Source organism: Nerophis ophidion, linkage group LG13 (genome assembly GCF_033978795.1).
Source record: "Nerophis ophidion isolate RoL-2023_Sa linkage group LG13, RoL_Noph_v1.0, whole genome shotgun sequence".
NCBI classification, from domain to species: Eukaryota; Metazoa; Chordata; class Actinopteri; order Syngnathiformes; family Syngnathidae; genus Nerophis; species Nerophis ophidion.
This window is the reverse complement of record NC_084623.1, coordinates 37,143,141-37,167,190: the sequence shown is the minus strand read 5'-3', so window position 1 is coordinate 37,167,190 and position 24,050 is coordinate 37,143,141. Positions and strand designations below refer to the sequence as shown.

Genomic DNA, 24,050 nt, shown 5'->3' with positions numbered 1-24,050 from the left:
TAAGCGTTGCAGGTAAACAAATATATTAATATAAGACTTGTTTTTAACACTTTAATGATTGAGACCCTTTTGGGTCCCAGGGACCTTAAAGGGGATCCTTATCACCAGAGCTATGTAAGCGTCAATATATACCTTGATGTTGCAGCATAAAGACCATATGTTTTTTTAACCGATTTCCGAATTCTAAAAGCGTGAATTTGGCGATTGAAATGCCTTTCAATTGTTCGCTGTCGGAGCAATGACCTTTCACCCGTGACGTCACAACAGGAAGCAATCCGCCATTGTCTCAAACACATTACACACACCAAGTCAAATCAGCTCTGTTATTTTCTGTTTTTTCGACTGTTTTCCGGTACCTTGGAGACATCATGCCTCGTTGGTGTGTTGTCGGAGGCTGTAACAACACGATCCGGGACGGATTCAAGTTGACTTACGTGGAGTGTGCATCGATTAACACGGCATGCTAATCGATGCTAACATGCTATTTAGGCTAGCTGTATGTACATATTGCATCATTATGCCTAATTTGTAGCTATATTTGCCCTCCAGCCTTTCCCTCCACCCACATTTAATGCCAGACAAACACATACCAATCGACGGAATCAAGTTGCACCAGTAAAAGATGCGAAAGTCCCTCGTTTGTTCAGCACACCGACGATAGCGATGCTACGACAGAGATGGCACAGAGATGCATTTCCAACAATAAAGTCAACGAAATCACAAAGGTGAGTTTTGTTGATGTTATGTGCTAATCAGACATATTTTTGTTCACGGCATGACTGCATGCTAATCGATGCTAACATGCTATTTAGGCTAGCTGTATGTACATATTGTTTCTTCTTCAATTTCATTTTCGCTATCTGCCTACACACTCCAACCATCTGTTTCAATACATGCGTAATCTGTTGAATCGCTTAAGCCGCTGAAATCCGAGTCTTTTCAGTGTGCGGCCCTCAGCGGATAAAGTTTGGACACCACTGGTTTAGACAGGGTTGCATATCACAAGTATTCATATTATAAGTGGTCCTTGAGATGTGTAAAAATAATTTTGTGGGTGCATTCATAGTAAAATGTGTCTTTGACATGTGTAATTAAAGCTCTACATACAGAAGTTACGACTTACATCTTGGTTGCTCATGTCCCAGTATGGCCGCTCGCCGTATGACATCACCTCCCACATGACAATGCCATAGCTCCAGACATCGCTGGATGAGGTAAACTTCCTGTAAGCGATGGCCTCAGGAGCAGTCCAACGGATGGGAATCTTCCCTCCCTGTAATAAGCAAAAGTAGCGATGAATAAAAGTTGACGATGACACAGTCAGGTCAGTGTCACCTTGCTCCCACACAACACTCGCACTACTCACCCTGGTGGTGTAAGCAGCCTCGGGGTCGTCCTCCAGCACACGAGACATGCCAAAATCGGACACCTTGCAAACCAGGTTGCAGTTGACCAGAATGTTCCGCGCTGCCAGGTCACGGTGGACGTAGCTCATGTCTGACAGGTACTTCATGCCTGATGCTATCCCACGCAGGATGCCGACCAGCTGGATCACTGTGAAGTGACCATCGTTCTTCTACACAGAAGAGGGCTTTTTTTTAAAAACATTTTCATCCAAGTGACAAAAACATCTTATAAAGATTTCCACCTTGCTTATGGTGGAAAGTAATACCAGACAGATCTATTTTTACAAAGCATTAACATATTGCATCATTCCCAGTTTTATCAATTCTCAAAACAATTTTTAATCTCCTGGCTAATTTACTATAAATAATTGGTTTCTTTCAGTTGTAATTTGGTTTTCAAACACACTTTTGTTAAAATGTACAAAGCATTTATTCGCTTCTTGTTGGCTTATTCTAAAAAATGTAGGTATCGCTCCAATTGCTGGAATCCAATCACGTGATATAGAGGCATTTCCGGGTTTCAGGCGACAGTCTAGAGCCCCATTAGGCTATTTTTTTTTAATCTAAAAGCATCAGTGCAGATTGTGGCTGATTTTGAAAGGTTTAGAGCAGGGGTCTCAGACATGCGGCCCGCTGGCCAATCACGGCCCGCGAGACGTTATTTTGCGGCCCCCACCTTAATATGAAAGTTTAAAAGCTTTATATGAATGGCGCTTGACAGCGTTGTGTTATTTGGGTCCAAAATGGCTCTTTCAACATTCTGGGTTGCCTACCCCAGCATTAGTGGAAAAGCGGCAAATGAGTGAAAGCGACAGAGACGTTGCCATGGAGACGAGGGTTGTCTTACGTGCCTGGCTGCAGTCACACCGTGACACCTGTCCGTCACTAATAACAGTCCCCGATAACCTGGACCAATTCAAACCGTTATTTGTTTTGTTTATTGTTTAATTTACATTGCCTCAGACGATGAACACTACATATATTTCCATATGACGCCGGAAAACACTCCGCGAGCCGTCACTTTTTTGCGCTCGCTATCCTGGTACTTTCCCGGCTATTGACCGCCGTGTTGCTGTAGGGAGGAAAAGCGGAAAGACAAACATTGCGGAAATAACATTCTTCTCCGTACGTCAGTTAAATACAAATATATCCCACAACACCAAACATGTCTTTTTCACAGCCTGCAGTGAAGAGAAGGGTTTGTGATGTGCAAAGACAATTCCAGGAAAAGTGGGAGATGCAATATTTCTTTGTCGAGCACGCGGACGTGTTTTATTTGCACAGAGAAAGTTGCGGTGCACAAGGAATACAATTTGAAACGTCATTATAAAACTAGACATGCTGAGGAGTATGCAACATTTTTTTTTTAAGAAATCTTTTCTTCCGGCCCAACCTCACCTAGACTCTGCGTCCAGTGGCCCCCAGGTAAATTGAGTTTGAGACCCCTGGTTTAGAGGCAAGTACTGTATGTAAGCGATCAACCTTACTTCCTTTGACGAAAAAAGAAGATTGGAGAGACATCATGTCTTTACATCTCAGGGGTCCACAAATTAAGTATTAATCTGTAAAAGACAAAGTTGGACTTATTTGTGCATCACTAAGTGATGTATTTCATTAACATAACGAGTGCTATGCTGCTGTGATTGTGACGCTAATGAGAAAAAGGATAAGTTTGTTTGCAGTTGATTTCCTGCTGCAAATTTTACTTTCATCTAAAATAATGTCTGCAGTTGCTTTAATGGAGAGACGTTTAGATTTTGTCTAATTATTTAGCTATAAATGTCCCTGTTGTTTAGCAATGTTTTCTTGCGATAATAAGATTCAGTATGCTATTGAGGCTATGAGAGATCTAGTTTATCAATACTATTAGGAATATTTTTTTGATGGTAACAAATGGCACCAAAGACACTATAATGTGGTCTTAAGTGTCAAATAAAGCACTTTTTTTTGCCTGCACAACAACAATAACTAAGCTTTTAGTTTCTGTTATGAAAATAGACAACAACAATTTGGTGGACTGAACCAACAACTGCTATTTTTGATATTTTACTATATTTAGGCACAGCAGCTACAAAAAAACATAAACTAATACAATCAATTGTTCTTTCTTCACATTTAGTACTATTCTTAAATACTTCTCATATAGTAAAGAATAAACTTGATTGCATTACAGAAAGTTTTGTTTTTTTCCCTGAGTTGATCACATTTATAAACGACTTTTTTCAGGACTCGATAAAAGATATTTTCTATCGCTCTATCTAAACGACTGGAACACCCAAAAACAACAGCAATATAGCATTTTCTGCTTAAATTCTACACTCACCTCTAACTTGTTTTAATGCAACTCTCAAGCTGGTTGACCATCATGAGAATTAAGCCGTGAATAAGAAAATTCGACATGACATCATATGCAACTTCAAATTAAAATACTTAAAATTAATCGGATGATTAAATTTTAGATACACTGCTTATAATCAGAAATTAATTAACACAGGTCGGCGGTACAACAATATCAATTCAATATTTAAACAATTACTTAATTCCCTTTTATTTTACAAATGTAAGAAAACATGCTAAATTAAATGCCAAAGAGTGCTCCCAAAACGGTGATGAGTGTTGATAAATCAAATTATTTGGAATAATTTGTATTTTCTCCTCCCAGTACTGTGGGTGTTTTGATGATCAGCATACATTTTGCATATTAATGAAGATAGAGACACAAAATTGATTTCAAGCCTTATTCTGCTCAGTTAACATGCACAATCCACTTTGCACGCGTTTAGTAGATCACTTGTGCGTGAAATAGCAAAATTGCACGTGTTTTAGTCCACGCAAACCTTTAGTAAATAAGGCCCTAAAAGCGTCTTCCACCAATCAGCGATGTTTGAAAAAGTTATGAAAAGCCCAACCCTGCAACTAGAAATAAAAACATCCTAAATCACGAAATAGGGTCCGTAGTTAACAGGAAGGTGAAACCAGCGTCAAATTCTTGTCACAAAAGACGGTAAGTCGATCGAGGATAAAGATTAGAGCAAATGTTTGTGAACAAGCGCTTGTAATTTGGGTGGATGACATTTCAGCGATAAGATGCAATCAGCAAGCCACAGCTGTATCACACTCACACACAAACACACATATATAAACGCATGACTGACCCTCAGGAATGCGTCCAGCGATCTGTTTTCCATGTATTCGGTGATAATCATCACTGGTTTACCTAGAGAGAGAGCGAGAGAGAGAGAGAGATTAAAAGAATGAACGGCAGATGATTATGGAAGTAAATTATGCACATGACAGCCCACAAAATTCTCTTGGGACCTAAAGCATGTGTGTGTGTGTGTGCGTGCTTGTGTGTGTGTGTTAGTCCATCCATCTCTGTCTCCCAGTGATTTAATTATCTCAGTATAACGGTTGCCTCAACGTCCTCTTTTCTTTTGCTGCACATGCAAAGGCATCTCCTCTGAGACAAAACACCCTTCTCGTCTTCATGCAAATATGAACAGACGCCGGATACGTTATTGGAAGTCTCATCGCCGTCACCCTCCCAGCGTTCGCATGACTCACTGGTTTTGTCTCTCACTGTCCCTTTGACCTCTTCCTCCTCACCAACTTTTGACACATCTGTCACTCTCCCCGGTGTTGCGTATTTTCTCTCCCCTCACCGTACTCTTTCCCCCATGGTCCCGCCCATTCCTCTTTGGCCTCTTTCACCTCAACCCGCTATCTTGCCCGCTCCGCCTCTCTTTGGGGAGCGTCTGTGGTTTTATCTGAGCGGGGCAGGCGGCGGGGATGGCGGATGTTCCCTGGTGCATCTCGGGTCTGTCTTTGTTTCCCAGAGGATGAGGGGATAGAAGGCAGGAGGAGCGAGGCATTGATGGTACACAGAATATAAAGTGTTTTTTTGTTTTTTTAATCCTTTAACGTCAATAGGCAGTTGTGTAACCATCCGTGGCATCAACACATGACCAAAAGTGAGAGAAAGAACAACACATTCCTGAAGTGGCATAGCTCAGGTGAAGTTGAAGGCTCATGAAGAAGTGCTGAGAAAGCCTCAAGTGGGAACCGTGCTCCTGCAGAATGCCCACAGCCGCACTTGGCAGCCGAGGTCTCGAAGGTGAAGTTCCTCCGCAGCATGCCGCTTGCCATGCCAAGGGGCCGTCAGTTAGCCCCTTCGCCTGCCGCGTGATTGGCACCGCATTAATCACGGGGCACCCCGATGATGCCTCAAAAAGAGGAAGTGGATTTAGAGTTCGGGGAGAGCAAGGGGGCCTCTTTGTCAGCCATCTTTGTTCCCTTTGTTGAGCACCACAGCCCTGGAGCAGCGGCTGATTGACAGCTCCCAAATCCAGTCTGAGGAGAGTCTGACCTGTGACCTTAAACTCTCGCCTTTTTGTCCCGCCCTCTTCCCTGCAGTTTATTTGCATGCTAATTCCTTGTTTACTGAATATGCACTGCCGCCTTTGGCAATGAAGTCTGAGGCAGGGCCCCCCCGCTAGAGAGCCGATTATCACCTGCCAATGAAACTGGGAATGAAGATTCAGGCAACAAAAGGACAATAATGGGGGGAAAATAATAGGCAAATGCTACTTAGAGGCCCACTCACAGAGACACAAAGACTAGATTTTAATACCATGTCTGCCGTTAATTAGCAGGCATTTGCTTGTATGGAGATTAGACTAGTAGTAATTGCTCTAAGATTGATAAAACGTAAAAAAAACATTATCAAGATGAGTTGAACTCAAATATCTTTAAACGTTTACCATATACACAAAATACCTATTCCTCTCTAATACTGTTCACAATTCTGTGTTAGTGAGCATTCCTTTATTGCCAAGATAATATGTCTCACCTCACAGGAGTGGGATATCCAGATGCTGATTAAACAGCATGATTATTACACAGGAGTGCCTTTGGCTGTCCACGACAAAAAGCCAGAATTAGAAATGCACACTGGCATGAACAATATTTGAGAGGAATAGGTCTTTTGTGTGTATAGTAAAAGTGACGATTCAAGCAATGAAAGGGACAATACAGCGGACACTACTACTGACCACGCAGTCTGATAGTTTATATATCAATGATGAAATATTAACATTGCAACACATGCCAATACGGCCTTTTTAGTTTACTAAATTTCAATTTTAAATTTCCCGGGAGTTTCTTGTTGAAAATGTCGCAGAATGATGACGTATACGCGTGTTGTCACAGACTGTGAGGAAATATTAGCGCTGCGCACACACACAGCTAAAAGTCGTCTGCTTTAACCGCCTAATAACACAGTATTTTGGACATCTGTGTTGCTGAATCTTTTGCAATTTGTTCATTTAATATTGGAGACTATAAAGAGGAATGCTGTTGGTGGAAAGCGGTGGAGTCCTGCTGTCTTTATCACCGAGACCCAGCCGGCGTTTCTTTATTTGTTGTGAAAGCAGAGCGGTCAAGCGAACATGTTTTCTCTACGTCAACCAGCATGTTTTTGGATGGGGGAATTGTAATATATATCTTACCGAAGACATCCGTGGATTATTTGTCGTTCTGCAGCAGCTGTGAGCTCGGCTCCTCGGCTTCTCTCTGAGACAGTGTGTTCAACGCAGCCATCCGACCTCGAGGTATGTCTTTACAGTCTTTACTTTACAATCTTTAAAATCTCACTAAAACAATATTAAAACAATAAGCAGATAAGGGATCTTCCAGAATTATCCTAGTACATGTGTCTAATTACCGGTACATCTGAAACGCTCCCACTGCCGTCGCCCGGAGCTGTCGCTTTTTTTTTTTTTTTTTCCTAGTCCATAGTCAATATCCTCAAACACGAATCTTTCATCCTCGCTCAAATTAATGGGGAAATTGTCGCTTTCTCGGTCAGAATCGCTCGTGCTGCTGGCGTCCATGATTGTAATCAATGGATGGATGTGAGGAGTCCGACAATCTGTGATGTCATGCGCACTACTTCCGGGAAAGGCAGGGCTTTTTTTAAGAGCGACCAAAAGTTGCGAACTTTATTGTTGATTTTCTCTACTAAATCCTTTCAAAAAGAATATGGCAATATCGCGAAATTATCAAGTATGACACAGAGAATGGACCTGCTATCCCCGTTTAAATAAGAAAATCTAATTTCAGTAGGCCTTTAATACCATGTCTGCCGTTAATTAGCAGGCACTTGCTTGTATGTAGATTACACTAGTAGTAATTACTCTATGATTGCTAAAACGTAAAAGTTAAAGTTCCAATGATTGTCACACACACACTAGGTGTGGTGAAATGTGTCCTCTGCATTTGACCCATCCCCTTGTTCACCCCCTGGGAGATGAGGGGAGCAGTGACTCGACCAGGGTTTGAACTCACAACCTACCGATCTCAGGGCGGACACTCTATCCCAGCAGGTCCAAAAAAAGTTATCAACATGAGTTGAACTCAAATATCTTTAAACATTTACTGTACCCACAAACTACCTATTCCTCTCAAATACTGTTCACTAATATTTAAAAATCTGTGTTAGTGAGCATTCCTGGATTGCCAAGATAATATATCCCACCTCACATGTGTGGCATATCCAGATGCTGATTAAACAGCGTGATTATTGCACAGGTGTGCCTTAGGCTGCCCACGACAAAAAGCCAGAAGAAAAAATGCTCACTTTCACAGATTTAGACAGATCTATGAACAATATTTAAGAGGAATAGGTATTTTGTGTATATAGTAAATAGTAAAATATTTGAGTTCAACTCATGAAAAATTGGAGTAAAAATAAGTGTTGCGTTTATATTTTTGTTCAGTATAAGTACCGTTTACATTTCATTATTTAAATATGCGCTAGAATGCATTCAACTTTTGTTCAAAATCCGCTACAGCTGATGTGACTTTCTTCTCTTTCAATGTGGTAGTGTCACAGTGCATCAAAAAGTGTTAAGGCTGAGCACCCATTGAGCATACAGTAAGTTGTTCCACTGCAGCCAAAGTTAATAGATAAATGCTTAGCTTTTTCCCGCTTGTCGGATGCTTGCGTGGGCTTGGCCTTGGCAGACCTGAACGATGAGCTTCTTACACATGTTTATTGGATGATCTGTCAGAGGCTAAATCTCTTTTTTAAAAACAGCAAAACGAGCGAATCAGCGATCTTGACATATGAACGAATCACTGCCAGAGCATTTTTCAAGTTTCATTCCGTTGTTCCGAGTTGTTACAATCCTCTAAGATATGTTTTATTTGTAAAATCTAGCATCTTTATACATTTTGTATTTTTTTGGCGACTACTGTGACTGAAAATTAGCTTTATCTACTCCAAAAACCAGAAGCGGCCACTGGATTAGTCACCTAAACGGAGGCTAGATATAGGCCACATCTACACTAAGTCGTTCAACCCCTTAAACGAATAATTATTTAGCCTAAGCACAGTTTCAGCCACACTAAACCAGTGTTAAAGGTCCTCCTCTTCGGACAAATTTTTACACTGCTGTGTGAGCCGGGTATTTCTTGAATCTCCGGCACTTAGCTTTGTATGGACTCTTTGATTGTTTACAAACCGAGTTCGGAGAGGAAGTAAAGTCAGAAAGAACATGCCACAGCCAGCTTCATAATAAAGCAGTTTCGTAACTCGGAGCTAACCATTGGAAATATGAAGGCGAGTCATTCAGACATGCCCATGTTTCTCCGTCATGTACATGTACAGACGCTTGTACCATACCATGAATTGATTAACGTGGACCCCGACTTAAACAAGTTGAAAAACTTATTCGGGTGTTACCATTTAGTGGTCAATTGTATGGAAAATGTAAAGAACTGTGCAATCTACTAATAAAAGTATCAATCAATCAAAAAAATTGTGGAAATCACACATGAATGCCTTAAGAGAGAGCGATTGCAGCTATTTCAGATACAACACTTCTCAGACGGCAATAGAACTATCCAATGTCCAGGCTGTGATTCTACTAAGCAAAAAACTTTGTCCATTTGTCGAAGGAGAGTCAACGACAATGCTGGCTCCCGTGGATGTGATAAAAAACGGTAGCGTGTGTTTTGTTTTACTGGGCCGTCGAGTGAAGACTAACTATGGAAAACGGCCAATGCTTTTAGACTGGCAGAGCAGGAAATATCAGTTATTGTCCGCTATGTATGTCGCGGACTCAGCATCTGGGTCCAGAGTATATAAAGTCACCAAAAACTAATGAACAATGAAGGTGAAGACAAAAGAGTGAGGAGTGTCCTGTCCAAATATCTAGATCCCTAGATTGATTGATGTAAAATGTTCGTTATCACATTGTTTACAGGTCTAATAAAGATTTGATTAATTTATGATGGCTCAGGTGTGATTCACTACAATAGGGACCCAGAGCACACTGGATTCCAGTTAATTGAAATACCACAACACTGGATAGTGTTCAGATAAGCTAAACTTAAGAACTTACACACAAATCAACACGGGAGGTGACTATGACGTGCGCATTTTCCGCGCATGCGTATTAGGTCGCGTTGCGCCGACGGACGGAGGAGGCAGGGGGTCTTAAACGGTGGCATTGTTGTGTGTGGACACGGATAAGGTTAGGTGGGATTTACCCTGAATAACTTTATCCGGCTTAGTGTAAACGGGCCTTAAACATTATGTCTGATTTGATTTAATTGCCGTATGTATTTTACAGCATGTCTACATATTTATAATTTATGTCCCTTAACTGCCGCTGCTGGACATGCCGACCAGTTCACGCTACATTAACAATTCCTTTTAACTTTATTGAAACAGGGAGTGGTGTGCTATTTAAATAATGGCTTTTTAATAGATTCCACAGACACACTGCAGTGTGAAGGACATATTTGCCCAAACCTTGACTGGAGAAAAAAGAGCGGGAAGCAGAGTGGGAGTTATCAGATGCCCTTCTTGCTCACCAGCCTTTCATGTTGGCGGCTATCATTTGCAACACAGCTCATCTGTGTTGCGCATTTTTCAGCCTCTGGTTCAGTAGCTTTCTGTGGCTCTCTGTTTTCTTTCACTGTCGCTCCCGTTGTTGTTCTCTGTCACCCCTCCAATCCATCACCTTCCAACCGCCTTGCTGTCTCTTTCTCCCTTTCTATTTGCACCTTCCCTGACTTGTCGCCTGTCTCCGATTTCTTTCCTTTCCGCCTGTCCATCTGTCTTTTTCTCTGTCTTTCTCGAAGCGTCTCGCTAAGGTCTCATGGTTCATCTTGAATGGCGTTGGGAGGTGATAAGCAATTTGGCCTAAGCTGCTGTTCACTTTCAGGTCCAGCCAGGGCGTCCATGCATCTGTGTTGCGTGGCGTAAAAGGGTGAGAGACAGTGTTATCTACCGCGGATAGGACTGGGCTGCTGCTATGTCACGACGCATTAAGGCACTTCATCCATCTAGTCTCAGGAGAGGCTGGCCATCAGCTATGGTAGACCGTCCCGCACACACGCATGCAACACAAAGTGCTCAGACGTGTTGACAAGACTTTCACACATCCACACACAAGCACCTCGACTCTAACAAACAGCATCAGTGCACAAAAGCAGACAGAACTAGACGAGATAGAGCCAAGAGCGGAGGGAGGGAGATGTGGCCGGTGTTTTGCGACCATGAAGCAGCAGATAGAGGAGGGATAGGGTATCACTCCCTAACCCCAAACACATTTAGAGCTGACACCATGATTAATGAGCCTGGTGCTGCACTATAGGGACTGTTCCTGGGCCATTAGCATCCCCCAACCCAAATGCCCACCTTGCTCTATTTCCCCCTTCCCACTGACGATGTACCCCTTCCATCTGGACAAAGGCCACCAGGAGACAAGCTGACCGTGACAGCCTGAAAACATTCTCAAAATGTTGAAATGCTAAAGTATTGGTAAGAGCAAACTCACAGTAAAGTCAAATAAATTAAATGACTTTAAATGTCAACAACAACAACCTTCCGTGGAAAGCAAAGTCCTTCCAGATAGAGCTACTACTACCCGAAATAAACATTTTTCTCAATCAACCTTCCTCCAAAGGCACCAACAGGCTGAAATGATTTATGGCTACATTTTCAGGGAGGACAATGGGCAATGTCCTTTTTGTGTATTAATGCCAACGTGTGTGTTGACGATTAGTGTGTGTGAGTATTTGAGTAAGAAAATGAAGATTACTTCAACAACATTTTACAGTGGTACCTCAATTTCCCAGCTACTTCAGATACAAGATGTGTCTTTGCTTTTTGCAAAGATTTAAATGGGACCCGTGATGATTTTATCCATCCATCCATCCATCCATCCATCCTCTTCCGCTTATCTGAGGTCTGGTCGCGGGGGCAGCAGCCTAAGCAGGGAAGCCTAGACTCCCCTCTCCCCAGCCACTTCGTCCAACTCTTCCCGGGGGATCCCGAGGCGTTCCCAGGCCAGCCGGGAGACATAGTCTTCCCAACGTGTCCATTGGTCTTCCCCGTGGCCTCCTACCGGTTGGACGTGCCCTAAACACCTCCCTTGGAAGGCGTTCGGGTGGCATCCTGACCAGATGCCCGAACCACCTCATCTGACTCCTCTCGATGTGGAGGAGCAGCGGCTTTACTTTGAATTCCTCCCGGATGGCAGAGCTTCTCGCCCTATCTCTAAGGGAGAGCCCCGCCACACGGCGGAGGAAACTAATTTCGGTCGTTTGTACCCGTGATCTTATCCTTTCGGTCATGACCCAAAGCTCATGACCATAGGTGAGGATGGAACGTAGATCGACCGGTAAATTGAGAGCTTTGCCTTTCGGCTCAGCTCCTTCGCCACCACAATGGATCGGTACAACGTCCGCATTACTGAAGACGCCGCACCGATCCGCCTGTCGATCTCACGATCCACTCTTCCCCCACTCGTGAACAAGACTCCTAGGTACTTGAACTCCTCCACTTGGGGCAGGGTCTCCTCCCCAACACCAGATAGTGATGATTTTAATCTATATTTAAAACATTTCCTTGTGGTCTCAATAATATGTATTGGATATGTTTTGGTGTAAAATTTGCTCCATAGTCACTTTTGTAACTCGTTTTCTAAGTGTCTGCACGGTGTTCGATTCTGGAGGTGTTCCCTGATTGCGAATGAAACAAGGCTCTACTCTCTCCAAAAATATTCAAATGTGTCTTTTGAAAATGTACACTGTTTAAATATACCGTATTTTTCGGATTATAAATCGCTCCGGAGTATAAATCGCACCGGCCGAAAATGCATAATAAAGAAGGAAAAAAACATATATAAGTCGCACTGGAGTATAAGTCACATTTTTGGGGGAAATGTATTTGCTAAAATCCAACACCAAGAATAGACATTTGAAAGGCAATTTAAAATAAATAAAGAATAGTGAACAACAGGCTGAATAAGTGTACGTTATTTGAGGCATAAATAACCAACTGAGAAGGTGCCTGGTATGTTAACATAACATATTATGGTAAGAGTCATTCAAATAACTATAACATATAGAACATGCTATACGTTTACCAAACAATCTGTCACTCCGATAAATCCGATGAAATCTTCTTCCTCGATGTCGCTTCTAAACAACTCTGCCAACTCCAAAGGTATGCACCGCTTCCTCTTATCGTTTTCTGCTGCATATTTCACTACATCCAGCTTGTAATCTGCAGTACATGATTTTCCTTTTGGTGCCATTTTGTTTCAGCCCTTCTTAGTTTTTATAAGTTACCGCAAACGATGAAATGATCCATTTTGACAGCTACGACAGAAGCATATAGCAGTCAGCATTCCATGACCCACAATGCACTTCTGCCATGACCCTCCCTCGCCGAATTCTGATTGGCGGACGTGTCTGTGACGATTGCTGACATTTTCTTCGTCTCTTCCGCGAATGAGATGAATAATATTATTTGATATTTTACAGTAATGTGTTAATAATTTCAGACAAAAGTACCTCCGGAGTATATGTCGCACCCCTGGCCAAACTATGAAAAAAACTGCGACTTATAGTGCAAAAAATCTTGAAGGCTTCACCGCTATTTTTTTACCCTGAAAATAAACTTCATAAACAATATATATATTCAGCACACTTGCACACTCGTCGATCCAGCAGTTCATACTTTATCCTACCTTTTTTGTGTTTTCCCCTAGCCTGAAGCAGAGGTAGAGGAGCTTCTTTCCTCTGGCTGAGAGGTTTACTTAATGTCTAAATAAGTACTTCCACCTTTCTGTGACGTATACAGACTCAAAACTCTGAGAATAGAAGCAACCAAAATTGCATGCAAGCTCACGCCCAAAGGCATGAAGTTTATGAATTGACGCTTCACATTGTTTAACACGAGTATCCAACTTTCTAACCACATTTATAAATCAGAAAAGACGACATTCATCATTGGTCCACTTTAATTTACAAGTATAATTTGTGTACGAGCCCATTCGGCAACCAGTTAAAGTAGTATTTGTTACGGAGTTGTGCCGTCCGAGCAATGTAGAGTTACTATTTTGTTTCATTATGTTGTCCCTGTTTCGTTTACACAGGAAACAAATGCAAGTTTTGATTAGAAAGTTGATGTGCGCTTTTGAGTGCCGTTCAGAGGTCAACACTATCCTGCACCGGAACTCAGAAAGTTAGTGCAGTGGAGAAGAAGCAGACGACCGAATCAGACATACAAACAATTAAAAACATGTTTTACCATTAGCAGCCTCAAAACGAGTCAGCACTGTCACTACTTCAGTCTGCATTACATGCATGCCAAAAATGTCCAGACGTTTTTATCCATGAAAATATTGACAAGCTGCAGGTGCTGTGTTTGACGTGTTTCCGTTTTTTCTGTCTGGTCCTGACTTAATAAACTGGACGGTCAAGCATTACCATTGGTACACAGACGTACATATCGCTTGTTGTCAACTCTGACCTCTACGGTTCGTCCCTCAAATACGTTTGTTTGCAACATAAACAACAATGTCCTATCGTATTGTTACATAATGAAGAAACAGCCTGTAGGAGACAGTAAATGCTGAACAATATTATAACATAATCCGTAAACTACTGTAGATGTTTATAAAATATGCCCTTGTAATTTTTTCAAAACAACATGTTGTATCTAAAAGTTGAAAAAATAGTGAGATTGAGGTACCACTCTACTTCCATTCTGAGTGCTGACATTGCAAGTGAAGAGAAACAGACTTACATTTAGTGACCACACCCTCAAGGTGGATGATGTTGGGGTGGTCAAACTGGCCCATGATGCTGGCCTCAGCTAGGAAGTCCCTCCTCTGCTGGTCGGTGTATCCGGCTTTTAGCGTTTTTATGGCTACGCAGATCTCTCTTTTCCCCGGCATCTTTAAACGTCCGCTGCAGACCTCACCAAACTCCCCTAAAACAAACAATTGGATTTAAAAACTGCCCCCTGAGTGCTCGTGTACATTGGAAGAGGTCCGCTTTGAACATTGATCAGGGTCTCTAATCCCTTGTTGTCCCCTCCTCACACCCACTATTGCAAGAGGAAATGGATATTGATTCTTTCCCTTTATTATTTTGTCATTGGCTGACCCCTCTAAGGCTACAAGAATAGTAGGAACAATTTAATTAGTCCACAAAGGCTGATTAAATGTTTTCACCCAGAAGGGCAATGTTTGCATGAAATCCACCAGGATTATATTAATTTTTTTTCTAATAACACTGCAAAAAATATTTCAAATTCCTTATAAAAATAAATACCATGTACCTCGATTTTTGTATGCCTCACTTTTCGTATGAGTCGATTTTGGAGGAAAACTTTGGTCCGAAATGTTGCCTTTTTTTGCTTCTCGTACGTCCAAAGATTGTACGCAAGAAACTAGTCTGCTTGACGGCGCAAACAGTCCCACGTGTTTGTGACACAGTATCTGCTGTTTTATTGAAAACGACTGCAAAGTCAGCCACAATGGGGCCAAAGAGAGTTGCGAGTGACAGCACTCTAATAAAAAAGATTAAAAATACTATTGAATTAAAAAAATAACTCTGAACAACCTATTTTCTCCTGTCCTCCCTCTCTGCACCTTGCCTTCATCGCCTACTAGAAGGAAGAGTGCCTTTCACATTTTTACCAATACACAGTATCACATTTCGGTTATTTTGTGTGTGTTGCTTAACAATAAAATGTTGTTTTTTATTCATAATTTTACAGTTGATAATGATAACTGTACAGCAAGTTTTTATATCTTGTTTTTTTACATGTCTACATTAATTTGCAAGCATGCATGGATTTTATTTTGTCTAAGGTTAGTTGCTATATTCAGGAAGTTGTCTTTGCTATTAGCTTAAATGTTCCAGTCTTGTCTTTTGTTGAGCCCTACAAAATGTTAACCTGTAAGTAGTGAACTGGTTACATACCAGCTGTTTGATTGTAATGTGCATCTTAGTTGTAGTTTTTAGAGGTATTAAAATCATCATGTAAAATTGTTGATGCTAATCGGTAGCATGTATATGGCATATCCGATGTAAATTAACATTGAGCTGGCACATTTTGAAAATAGGAGCCTTATTTTTGAGTGCATGCTTGCTTTGTTGGCATGGAAAAGGTGTTTGAGCTGGTGCACAGTCTGCAACCGGTCGTGTCGTCACAAGCAACAAAAGATACTGTTTGAATTTGCGTGGATCTTTACCCGCTAGTAACAACAAAATTCGGCCTGCATATATAAAAGTAAAGAATTCAGTACCACCAAGAATGTTCAATAAAAGCAAAAGTAATGTATTTCAAATGTTTTCAAATATAATTACTGTGCATAAAACCATTTTTGATAATATTTTAAAGTATCTGGAACAGATTAATTGTATAATTTTCCAATGGGAAAATGGCTTCAGTTTTAGTACGATTTGGTCTTGTTTGACCTTTACGAACAGTTTACAGAAAACGTACCACTGCAGTAAAAAAAAAAGTCTCCTTACCAACGCCAATAACTTTCTCGATCTTGATACAGGATGCATCGATCTCTTTAGCAAACTCGCGGACAGCTTGGTTTGGGTCCTCGTAGGTAAAGGGGTCCACATATGTCCTCACTCCTGAAGAAAAAAACATTTGAAGGTAAAGGAAGGAAACAAAGAAAAAAAAGGGAAAGGGGAAAAATTAACATTAATTCAGTCTGGCAGGAACTCTGCATCTGTTCTTTATTTTCATGATGCTGCAGGCTGTACTGCAAAACACTTCACCTCCTCCCCAATCTTTTCTTCCCATCATACTTTGATTCACACTATTGCGTTTCTTGTCACTATTGCTGACGATAATAAGGATAAAGCTTATTACATTGAAATGTTTATGGGATACAAATACAAATGGGGATGACATATAATTAGGTGTTTGGGGCAAAGTCAGATGTGAGTATATTAACGTAAAAAAGGTATGTGTTCGTGTATTTTTTCATGGGCTTCACTTACGGTAGAGTGCATGCATATAAACACACCTGGCAGCATTAATGTTTTATAATCAGTGTGTGAATGTGTATATGCTTTGAGTTACCTTGATGTAAATGCTTTTCTTCATCTGACTCCTGCTTGGCCTTGCTGTACTTACTCCGTCTATGGGGGAGGAAAAAACACCAAGACAGTCAGCTGGAGCCATTCAGTAACAAATGCAAATTTGAACTTCTCTCAAATGTCAGTGTACATGTGTCAGGATTTAAAAAAAAAAAAAAAAGCATTTGCGACTCATGCAAATTGATAAAAAAATACTAAATTGCTGTTTATCATTAAATTATTACACCTTTGTCACATCAATTTTCAAAATGTACTTTTAAGTTGTTTGGGGTGTATTATTAAATTCCACACATTACTGCACAGAGTTTTAAAAAACATCATGATCACATTAGCTCTACCCCAAACAATAGTAATATTTTCCATTAAAAAAAACATCACGGCTACTATATTAATGTTTCTTAGAGGTGAAACTGATCTGTTTTATTGTAGATCGATAGATTAAATGTATTGGCATTGTAAATAACATACAACGAGATTCAGTTTAAAGGACAAAGTGAAACCCACTTGAAGCACGCACACAAAAACCAACATACACCAAGAAAGAAAAAAAACTTCATATATAAATATAAATACACACCACACAAGCATGGCAAGTACTTAACACCTAAGACATATGCAGTGATCATAAAATAAGCAATTTCTATATTAAAATTACAGTAACATGTATTAAGATGATAGTCAAATGTATTAAAAGATAGTCACATGTATTACAAAGATTGTCAGTTTCAGTGTATTATTTAGTTTGGTTGATGGCTTGATATTAAAAATTGTGTAACAGTCTGGTGGTGCATGTTTGGACTTGTCCTGTTTGCTTTCAATTAGTATTCGTTTCTTTTTTAGTTCCTGTCCAGCACTTACACTTATATACCTACATTTATATCCTTTTTGCCACAACTTCTGTGTGATCGCTGGCTCCCTTACCTGTCCCTGATTGGCAATCAGGACACAACAGTTCCTGGTTGCCAATCATGATGCTTTCAATGCCAACCGTGTCTTTGCATCCTGGGGTTCAGACCAACAATGGTTCGTGTACGTCGCGGCCATTAATTTTTTGTTTGGAATAAAAAATTATTTAACATAAAAAACTATTTTCCCCGTTTTTTGATTTAACAATTAAAAAAAACAAAAAACGGAAAACAGATCGTTATCCATTATCTGATATCGGAATCTTATTAATGTGTTTGAACATCGTAAATGGGTATTAAAAAAACAAATGGAAAACTCTTTTCTCTATTCCACGTTCAATTTTGGGGCAGATGGGTCATTGCACATGTGCAGTCTCTCTTTTCCATATGCTTGTCTGTGAGTGACGCAGAACAACAATAGAAGAAGAAGAGAAACGTACATGGACCCGTTTGTCTGCTCGATAAAGAAGGCAATAAAATATGTCACTTTCCATGTCCTTGGACATTTAAAAAAAATACAAGCAAACTCTTGACCGCAACAAAATTGTTTTGACGACACTGACACCCTTCTTTGTCTTCATCTTCCTCTGAAAATGATCCTAAAAAGAGACACCGTGCATGTGCAATTTAGAAAAATAGTTTTCCTATAGTTGTTCTAATTCTCAATGCTTGTATTCAAAATGACGTCACGACCAGTTCTTTGACTACGCGTGGTGGTCGAGCCAGGGTCTGTTCTCAAAGGTTACTAGGTGCCATTTAGCCATTCCTGAAGAAAAAAGCCCTAAGCATGCATTGTTTTCAGCTGTATAAACCATTTGAATTGTGAAATGGATAAACTTTCCTTCAAAGTTCCTCGAGAGGTAATCAAGAATAGCATGAGAGTGCAAGATTACACGGACCAAACACGATCAAAAGTAGGACTTTTTTATTACTGACTTCCTGTGAGGCCATGAATGCGTACAGGGTTAATGTTAGTTCTGACTGATTATTGGATGAGTGCAAGGAGAAGGGAGGGGGTGAGAGTGATGCCGGTTTCTAGAGTGTTTGACCCTTGTGGTGAGCAAACAATATGACTAGATTACAGATTACTTTTACGTGGACAGATCCCCTTTGTTTTGCTGCTCCAGAGAATTTTTTATTTGGTGTATGAGGGGGCAAAATGGCTCTTTCAATCGTAAAATTGCAGATCACTGCAATAGCACATTGTCAGTACAATTGCTTTTCCCTTCGAGGGACATAGCAGAGGTTTGGAGTAGAGGACCAAGATGGCTGTAAAAGCTATGAATCAATCTCATAGAAGGATGCGTTCAAATCCTTCAGGATCCCCCAGGCAAGTTGACACCTGTGCTTATATGGATGTGCTATGTCGACGGTGGAAATGACCACGTGTGGGACCTATTGTTCTCTTCTGCAGTTGTGTAATGAGGGTTAACGGCTATGTGATTACAGTCCCTCCCCGCAGTCACCGCATGGTTGCTGCAGCACAATGACACTGGTCATCACATGCATATAAAGAAGGCAAAGACAACCACCTGCTTGGCTCTGAAGAGGAGCAATCACATGGAAAACCAGGACACACACAGTCACCCTCATTCACTATCCATCCTCCACAACACAATGGACACATGCAAACAATGATTTAGTCTCCCTTTAACAGCCACGCACACACAGCGCAATTAACAAATGCCACAGAAAGTAAAGTACACACAAACTATCAAAGTTCATGTGCCAGCAAACACACACATACATTTATGTGTTGCAGTTAACACTGGGAGATGAGACAACCCCATCTGCATGTAATCCCATCTGTGTGACGGAGCTGGTCCCTGGTTAACACCCTGAGATTGGGTCTCTGTAAATCCACCTGATGCCCCTCGGTCTCATTTTCATCTCCCACTTTTCATTTCTCGCTTGCTCACTCCTTTCCTAAACGACTTCCTACTGTCTCTTTCTCTTTGCGGTGGTAAGCAAGGCACTGCAGGAGACATGAACCAGAAGTGCAGATTGTAGTTGCTATGGAATAAACAGGAAAAAAGAAGCAAAAAAGGATTGGATCCAGAGGGCAGGGAGCGAGGGGTTGCTGATTGCATCTCAGCTGTCCTAACTGTCAATCATACCCCTGGTGTGGCGCGCCATCACTCATCAAGGTGACTGTGGTGCACTTTTGTCTGGCTCCGTGTGTGTGTGTGTGCGTGTGTGTGTGTGTGTGTGTGTGTGTGTGTGTGAGTGCGTGTGTGTTTTCAACTGACACCCATCTCCTGACAGCTACTCTCCCGGTGCTAAGCAAGACATCGTTCATCACGGAGGAGACACAGGCTGACAGAAACAAAGAGGACCGAGGGATGAGGCCCACCTTCGGCTGATGACAAAAGCGCTGATGAGCAGGAGGAGGAGCACCACGCTGCCAACCACGGACACCAGCAGCACAGTAGAGTTTGTTCCATCGCCGATTATAGGAGCTGGCACTGTGAGTGTGAAAAGATGAGTGAAAATGAGAAATACAGTCTGCGTTTTAATAATTGACACCTCATGCACCCTCTCACAAACACTCACGCGTGCGCCAAAGTACACACATCCCTTTGTTTTTTACGATTCCCCATAAAGTCTACGGCTGTGTGCCTCTTTGAAAGACAATGACAGCCCATTGGGATGTGTGCTTGACCATGTTATTATCATGCACTGCTGTTCGGATCTGCATCACAAAAGGGACACCTGGTCCCTCTATCAGTTCTCTAACCGTGCACATCATAGTATGGCTTTCAGTGTTTCCTGTTTTCCTTGTGCTGTTAGCTTTCAGCCTATTCTGTGCTGCCTCAAACCTTAACAATACGGGACCGTCTCAGAAAATTAGAATATTCTGATAAAGTCCTTCATTTTCTAAACATGAAAATGTCATACATTCTGGATTCATTACTCATCAACTGAAATATTGCAAGCCTTTTATTATTTTAATATTGCTGATTATGGCATACAGCTTAAGAAAACTCAAAAATGCTATCTCAAAAAATTATAATATTTCCTCAGACCGAGTAAAAAAGCTGTATGCTATAATCAGCAATATTAAAATAATAAAAGACTTGCAATATTTCAGATGATGTGTAATGAATCCAGAATGTATAAATGATAAATGGGTTGTACTTGTATAGCGCTTTTCTACCTTCAAGGTACTCAAAGCGCTTTGACACTACTTCCACATTTACCCATTCACACACACATTCACACACTGATGGAGGGAGCTGCCATGCAAGGCGCCAACCAGCACCCATCAGGAGCAAGGGTGAAGTGTCTTGCTCAGGACACAACGGACGTGACGAGGTTGGTAATAGGTGGGATTTGAACCAGGGACCCTCGGGTCGCGCACGGCCACTCTCCCACTGCGCTACGCCGTCCCTGTATGACATTTTCATGTTTTTAGTTGCATTACAGAAAAAAAAGGACTTTATCACAATATTCTAATTTTCTGAGACAGTCCTGTATTTGGTATTTTTCAAAGTGTTTAACACTTATTTTGGTTTGTGGGTTTTTTTTAGTTTTAGAGCCTTATTATGATCTCATTTAAGTCTCAAAACACAGCGATCAGCAGCAATTCAGTCAAAATAATATCATTCTTCAAAAACTCATAAAGGTTGAACCCTTACTGGCACACCCTCTGAGACTCATTGCAATGTGAATAATGGTGACTCTTCCAGTTGAAAGTCAGGTGTTGTAGTAGGATCATTTATCTTTCAAACGCGACAGCTATTTTGACAAATCTCCCCGCGATACAAAAATCACTCATAAAAGATGATGATACTGCAGAATTTTGCTGGAGTAGGTTCTTCCATGCGCAAATGTCATGGCTTTAGACCCGGCCGCAGAAAACTTTCTGAAGCAATGATAAAATAAAATAAAAAAATAGACACGTTTTAAAAATTATTTTGTAAAAACTATATACAATTTTATGTAAATACATATCAAGTGTGGAAATAGGCGTGATTATTTTATTTGAAACATAAACACTTAATTTATTCTGAGGGTCCAAGTTAAGCTCTGGCGTTCACTACCAGCAGTGAGTTTTTTCAAGGTTATTCTGACCAAAATGTTTAAGTATATCATTATTGTCACATTATTGTTGAATGTACTTAAAAAGGACTTAATATTTAAAAATGTTAACCTTTCATTTTTTAAATAAATAATATACAAGAGACACATAATTTACTTTCCTAGGCAGAAAAAACATGAAATAGTCTTCTGGCTTTTAAAAGGCAATGCTATTGTTATTTGAGTGTTTAAATATGTTTATCTTCTTCCATTTTAATTTGTAAAGGTTCTAGTGTTTCTTATATGACGTTATGTGCATTTGTGTGAGACAGTTGTAACAGTAGAACAATAGCCATGTTATTCAGTCGAACAAAGATTTCACGATGTTAACTTCTAATTTTGACGAATAAAGATATCTATTTGTGTTTTGTTGACATATGCTAGCCATTGATGTTGTTCTTATATATTTTTGCGTTTAAAAATATATTGCACCATTTACAAGCTTTCTCACTAGGGATGCTAAAACAAGTATGACTGTACAGGATAATTAGTAAACAAGTTAAAAAAAAAACAATCAAGAATGCAGCCACTTAAAATGTGGTTTTGCAGCCTCCAAGCTAATGAGTATTGTGTTTCGCTATTTCGGATTAAAGTGAAAAGGACCAAACCGCAACTTTCTGCAATGGCAATTGCATTTGTTGTTGCTATTGCCATCTAAAACCAGATGTTTGGCAAGTACTGAACAATGGATGCTAAAAACACATTGCATGTCATTCACACATCAAACAACAAGGTTATAGGCTCTAGAAATGAAACCCCGGGTCTGTAGCGATAATAGGTCTGCATTCATTTTGTGCTTTATATTTTATGTTAGGCTTTTCTTTGTTTTATACACAATAACTAACAAATAAGAAAGCTTAAATCACTGCAATGTCTGTGCCATCTCGCCCACCAGAAGTTTCTGGTAATGCAAGCGTGTCTGTCGGCTCAGAAAGTTGTGGACTGCTGGCCCGAAAGGGCTCGACTCACCAGAGTTAGTCATGAACTCAAAAGGTCCGCTGCATTCCCCATAGCCGGCCGCTGTACGTGCTCGCACATGGAACACATAAGAAGTTAAGGGAGTGAGACCCTTGATGTCAGCGTTCCTGGATGAGGTTTTTATGATCCTGTAGCTTTTTTCATTCTGGTCCTGCATTGGGGCGGTAGGGGGGGATCCAATAAGACCGGTGAAACAACAAAAAAATTGTACTTTACAAAACAGGCAATGTTTCAGCCATTTACCTTTTCATAATACTTGACTTCGTACTCAAGTATCACCCCATTGGCTCGTTCTGGAGGCTGCCAGACCAGCGAGATGGTGTGTCTAGTGATGTTCTTGGCTTGGACGGATGTTACTGGGGATGGGGCTAAACAAAAGAAAAATCTATTAAATTCGGCTGTTTTTGACTATTATTTCATTGTGTTTTCATCGTTGGAGACGATAAGTCTGTTTTCTGTTGCCTTCCTAAATCCCCGGCTCTTTCATCCCTCTGAAAAAATCGTACAGTGGGCCACATCACATGGCATTTACTTGTGTTGGCTTCTATTTAAAAAGCTGTGCGACCACAAAGCTGGATTGACAAAAATGATTGCACAACAGTACTCATGGTTGGAATCCATAAGAGTTGTTCAATTCTCCCTCATATGACACTTGCGTAGTGGTAGTAAAATAATGACATCCTTCTTTTTAAAAATATCTTCAGGTCACCCTGGGATACCATATGATGCTGCAAAATCCGCAGCAAAAAGCAAGACAAATGATAACAAGACTGTTGCCTTTTTTGTCTTCCACGGAGCCAATCAATTGGTTTTCATTAAAGCTCCACTGAGCGATCGTATCATGAACCATTTCTGCAGCAGCTGATAATGAGGCCATAATTCAGGCACCAGAGCTATCTGTGTTCTGCCGCCTTTAACACAGGAAGGTTAAAGTAAAGATAATGGCTTACTCCCAAGTCCTACCTCTTCTGTCACTACTGCACAAATCAAACCTCTATCTTCCGGAAGCTTGCCAACATTAAAATTGGGTCATACATAGCCAATAAGAGAAAAATCAATGAACATAGAGAAGACTTGTAAATAAAGACTTATCCCTGGCATGAAAAAACATAGGTGGACATTAGGACCAAAGATTATTTATTAATTCAAGGCAGTTAGCAACGTTTCTGTAGGAAATTAATCACATCTTGACACGTCAACCAACCAAACAACTTCCCCCTTCTTCTGGTCAGGCACCATTTGATTCAAT

The 24,050-nt window shown here is 40.8% G+C and overlaps 1 protein-coding gene across 4 annotated transcripts in view; it reads right to left on the bottom strand.

Annotated features, from left to right (window-relative positions):
* Positions 1-24,050, bottom strand: part of epha4l (eph receptor A4, like) — a 166,101-nt gene that overhangs the window by 71,426 nt on the left and 70,625 nt on the right. For 3 of the 4 annotated variants that reach the window (XM_061918868.1, XM_061918869.1, XM_061918867.1), the window contains exons 6-13: positions 23,045-23,169; positions 22,793-22,952; positions 20,097-20,208; positions 16,822-16,880; positions 16,254-16,367; positions 14,515-14,700; positions 4,562-4,623; positions 1,124-1,576 (exon numbers count right to left, since the gene is read on the bottom strand). In XM_061918868.1, coding sequence (XP_061774852.1) covers positions 1,124-1,576; positions 4,562-4,623; positions 14,515-14,700; positions 16,254-16,367; positions 16,822-16,880; positions 20,097-20,208; positions 22,793-22,952; positions 23,045-23,169 — 1,271 coding nt within the window. The remainder of the gene's footprint in view (positions 1-1,123; positions 1,577-4,561; positions 4,624-14,514; positions 14,701-16,253; positions 16,368-16,821; positions 16,881-20,096; positions 20,209-22,792; positions 22,953-23,044; positions 23,170-24,050) is intronic. The other variant, XM_061918870.1, reaches the window with a different exon arrangement.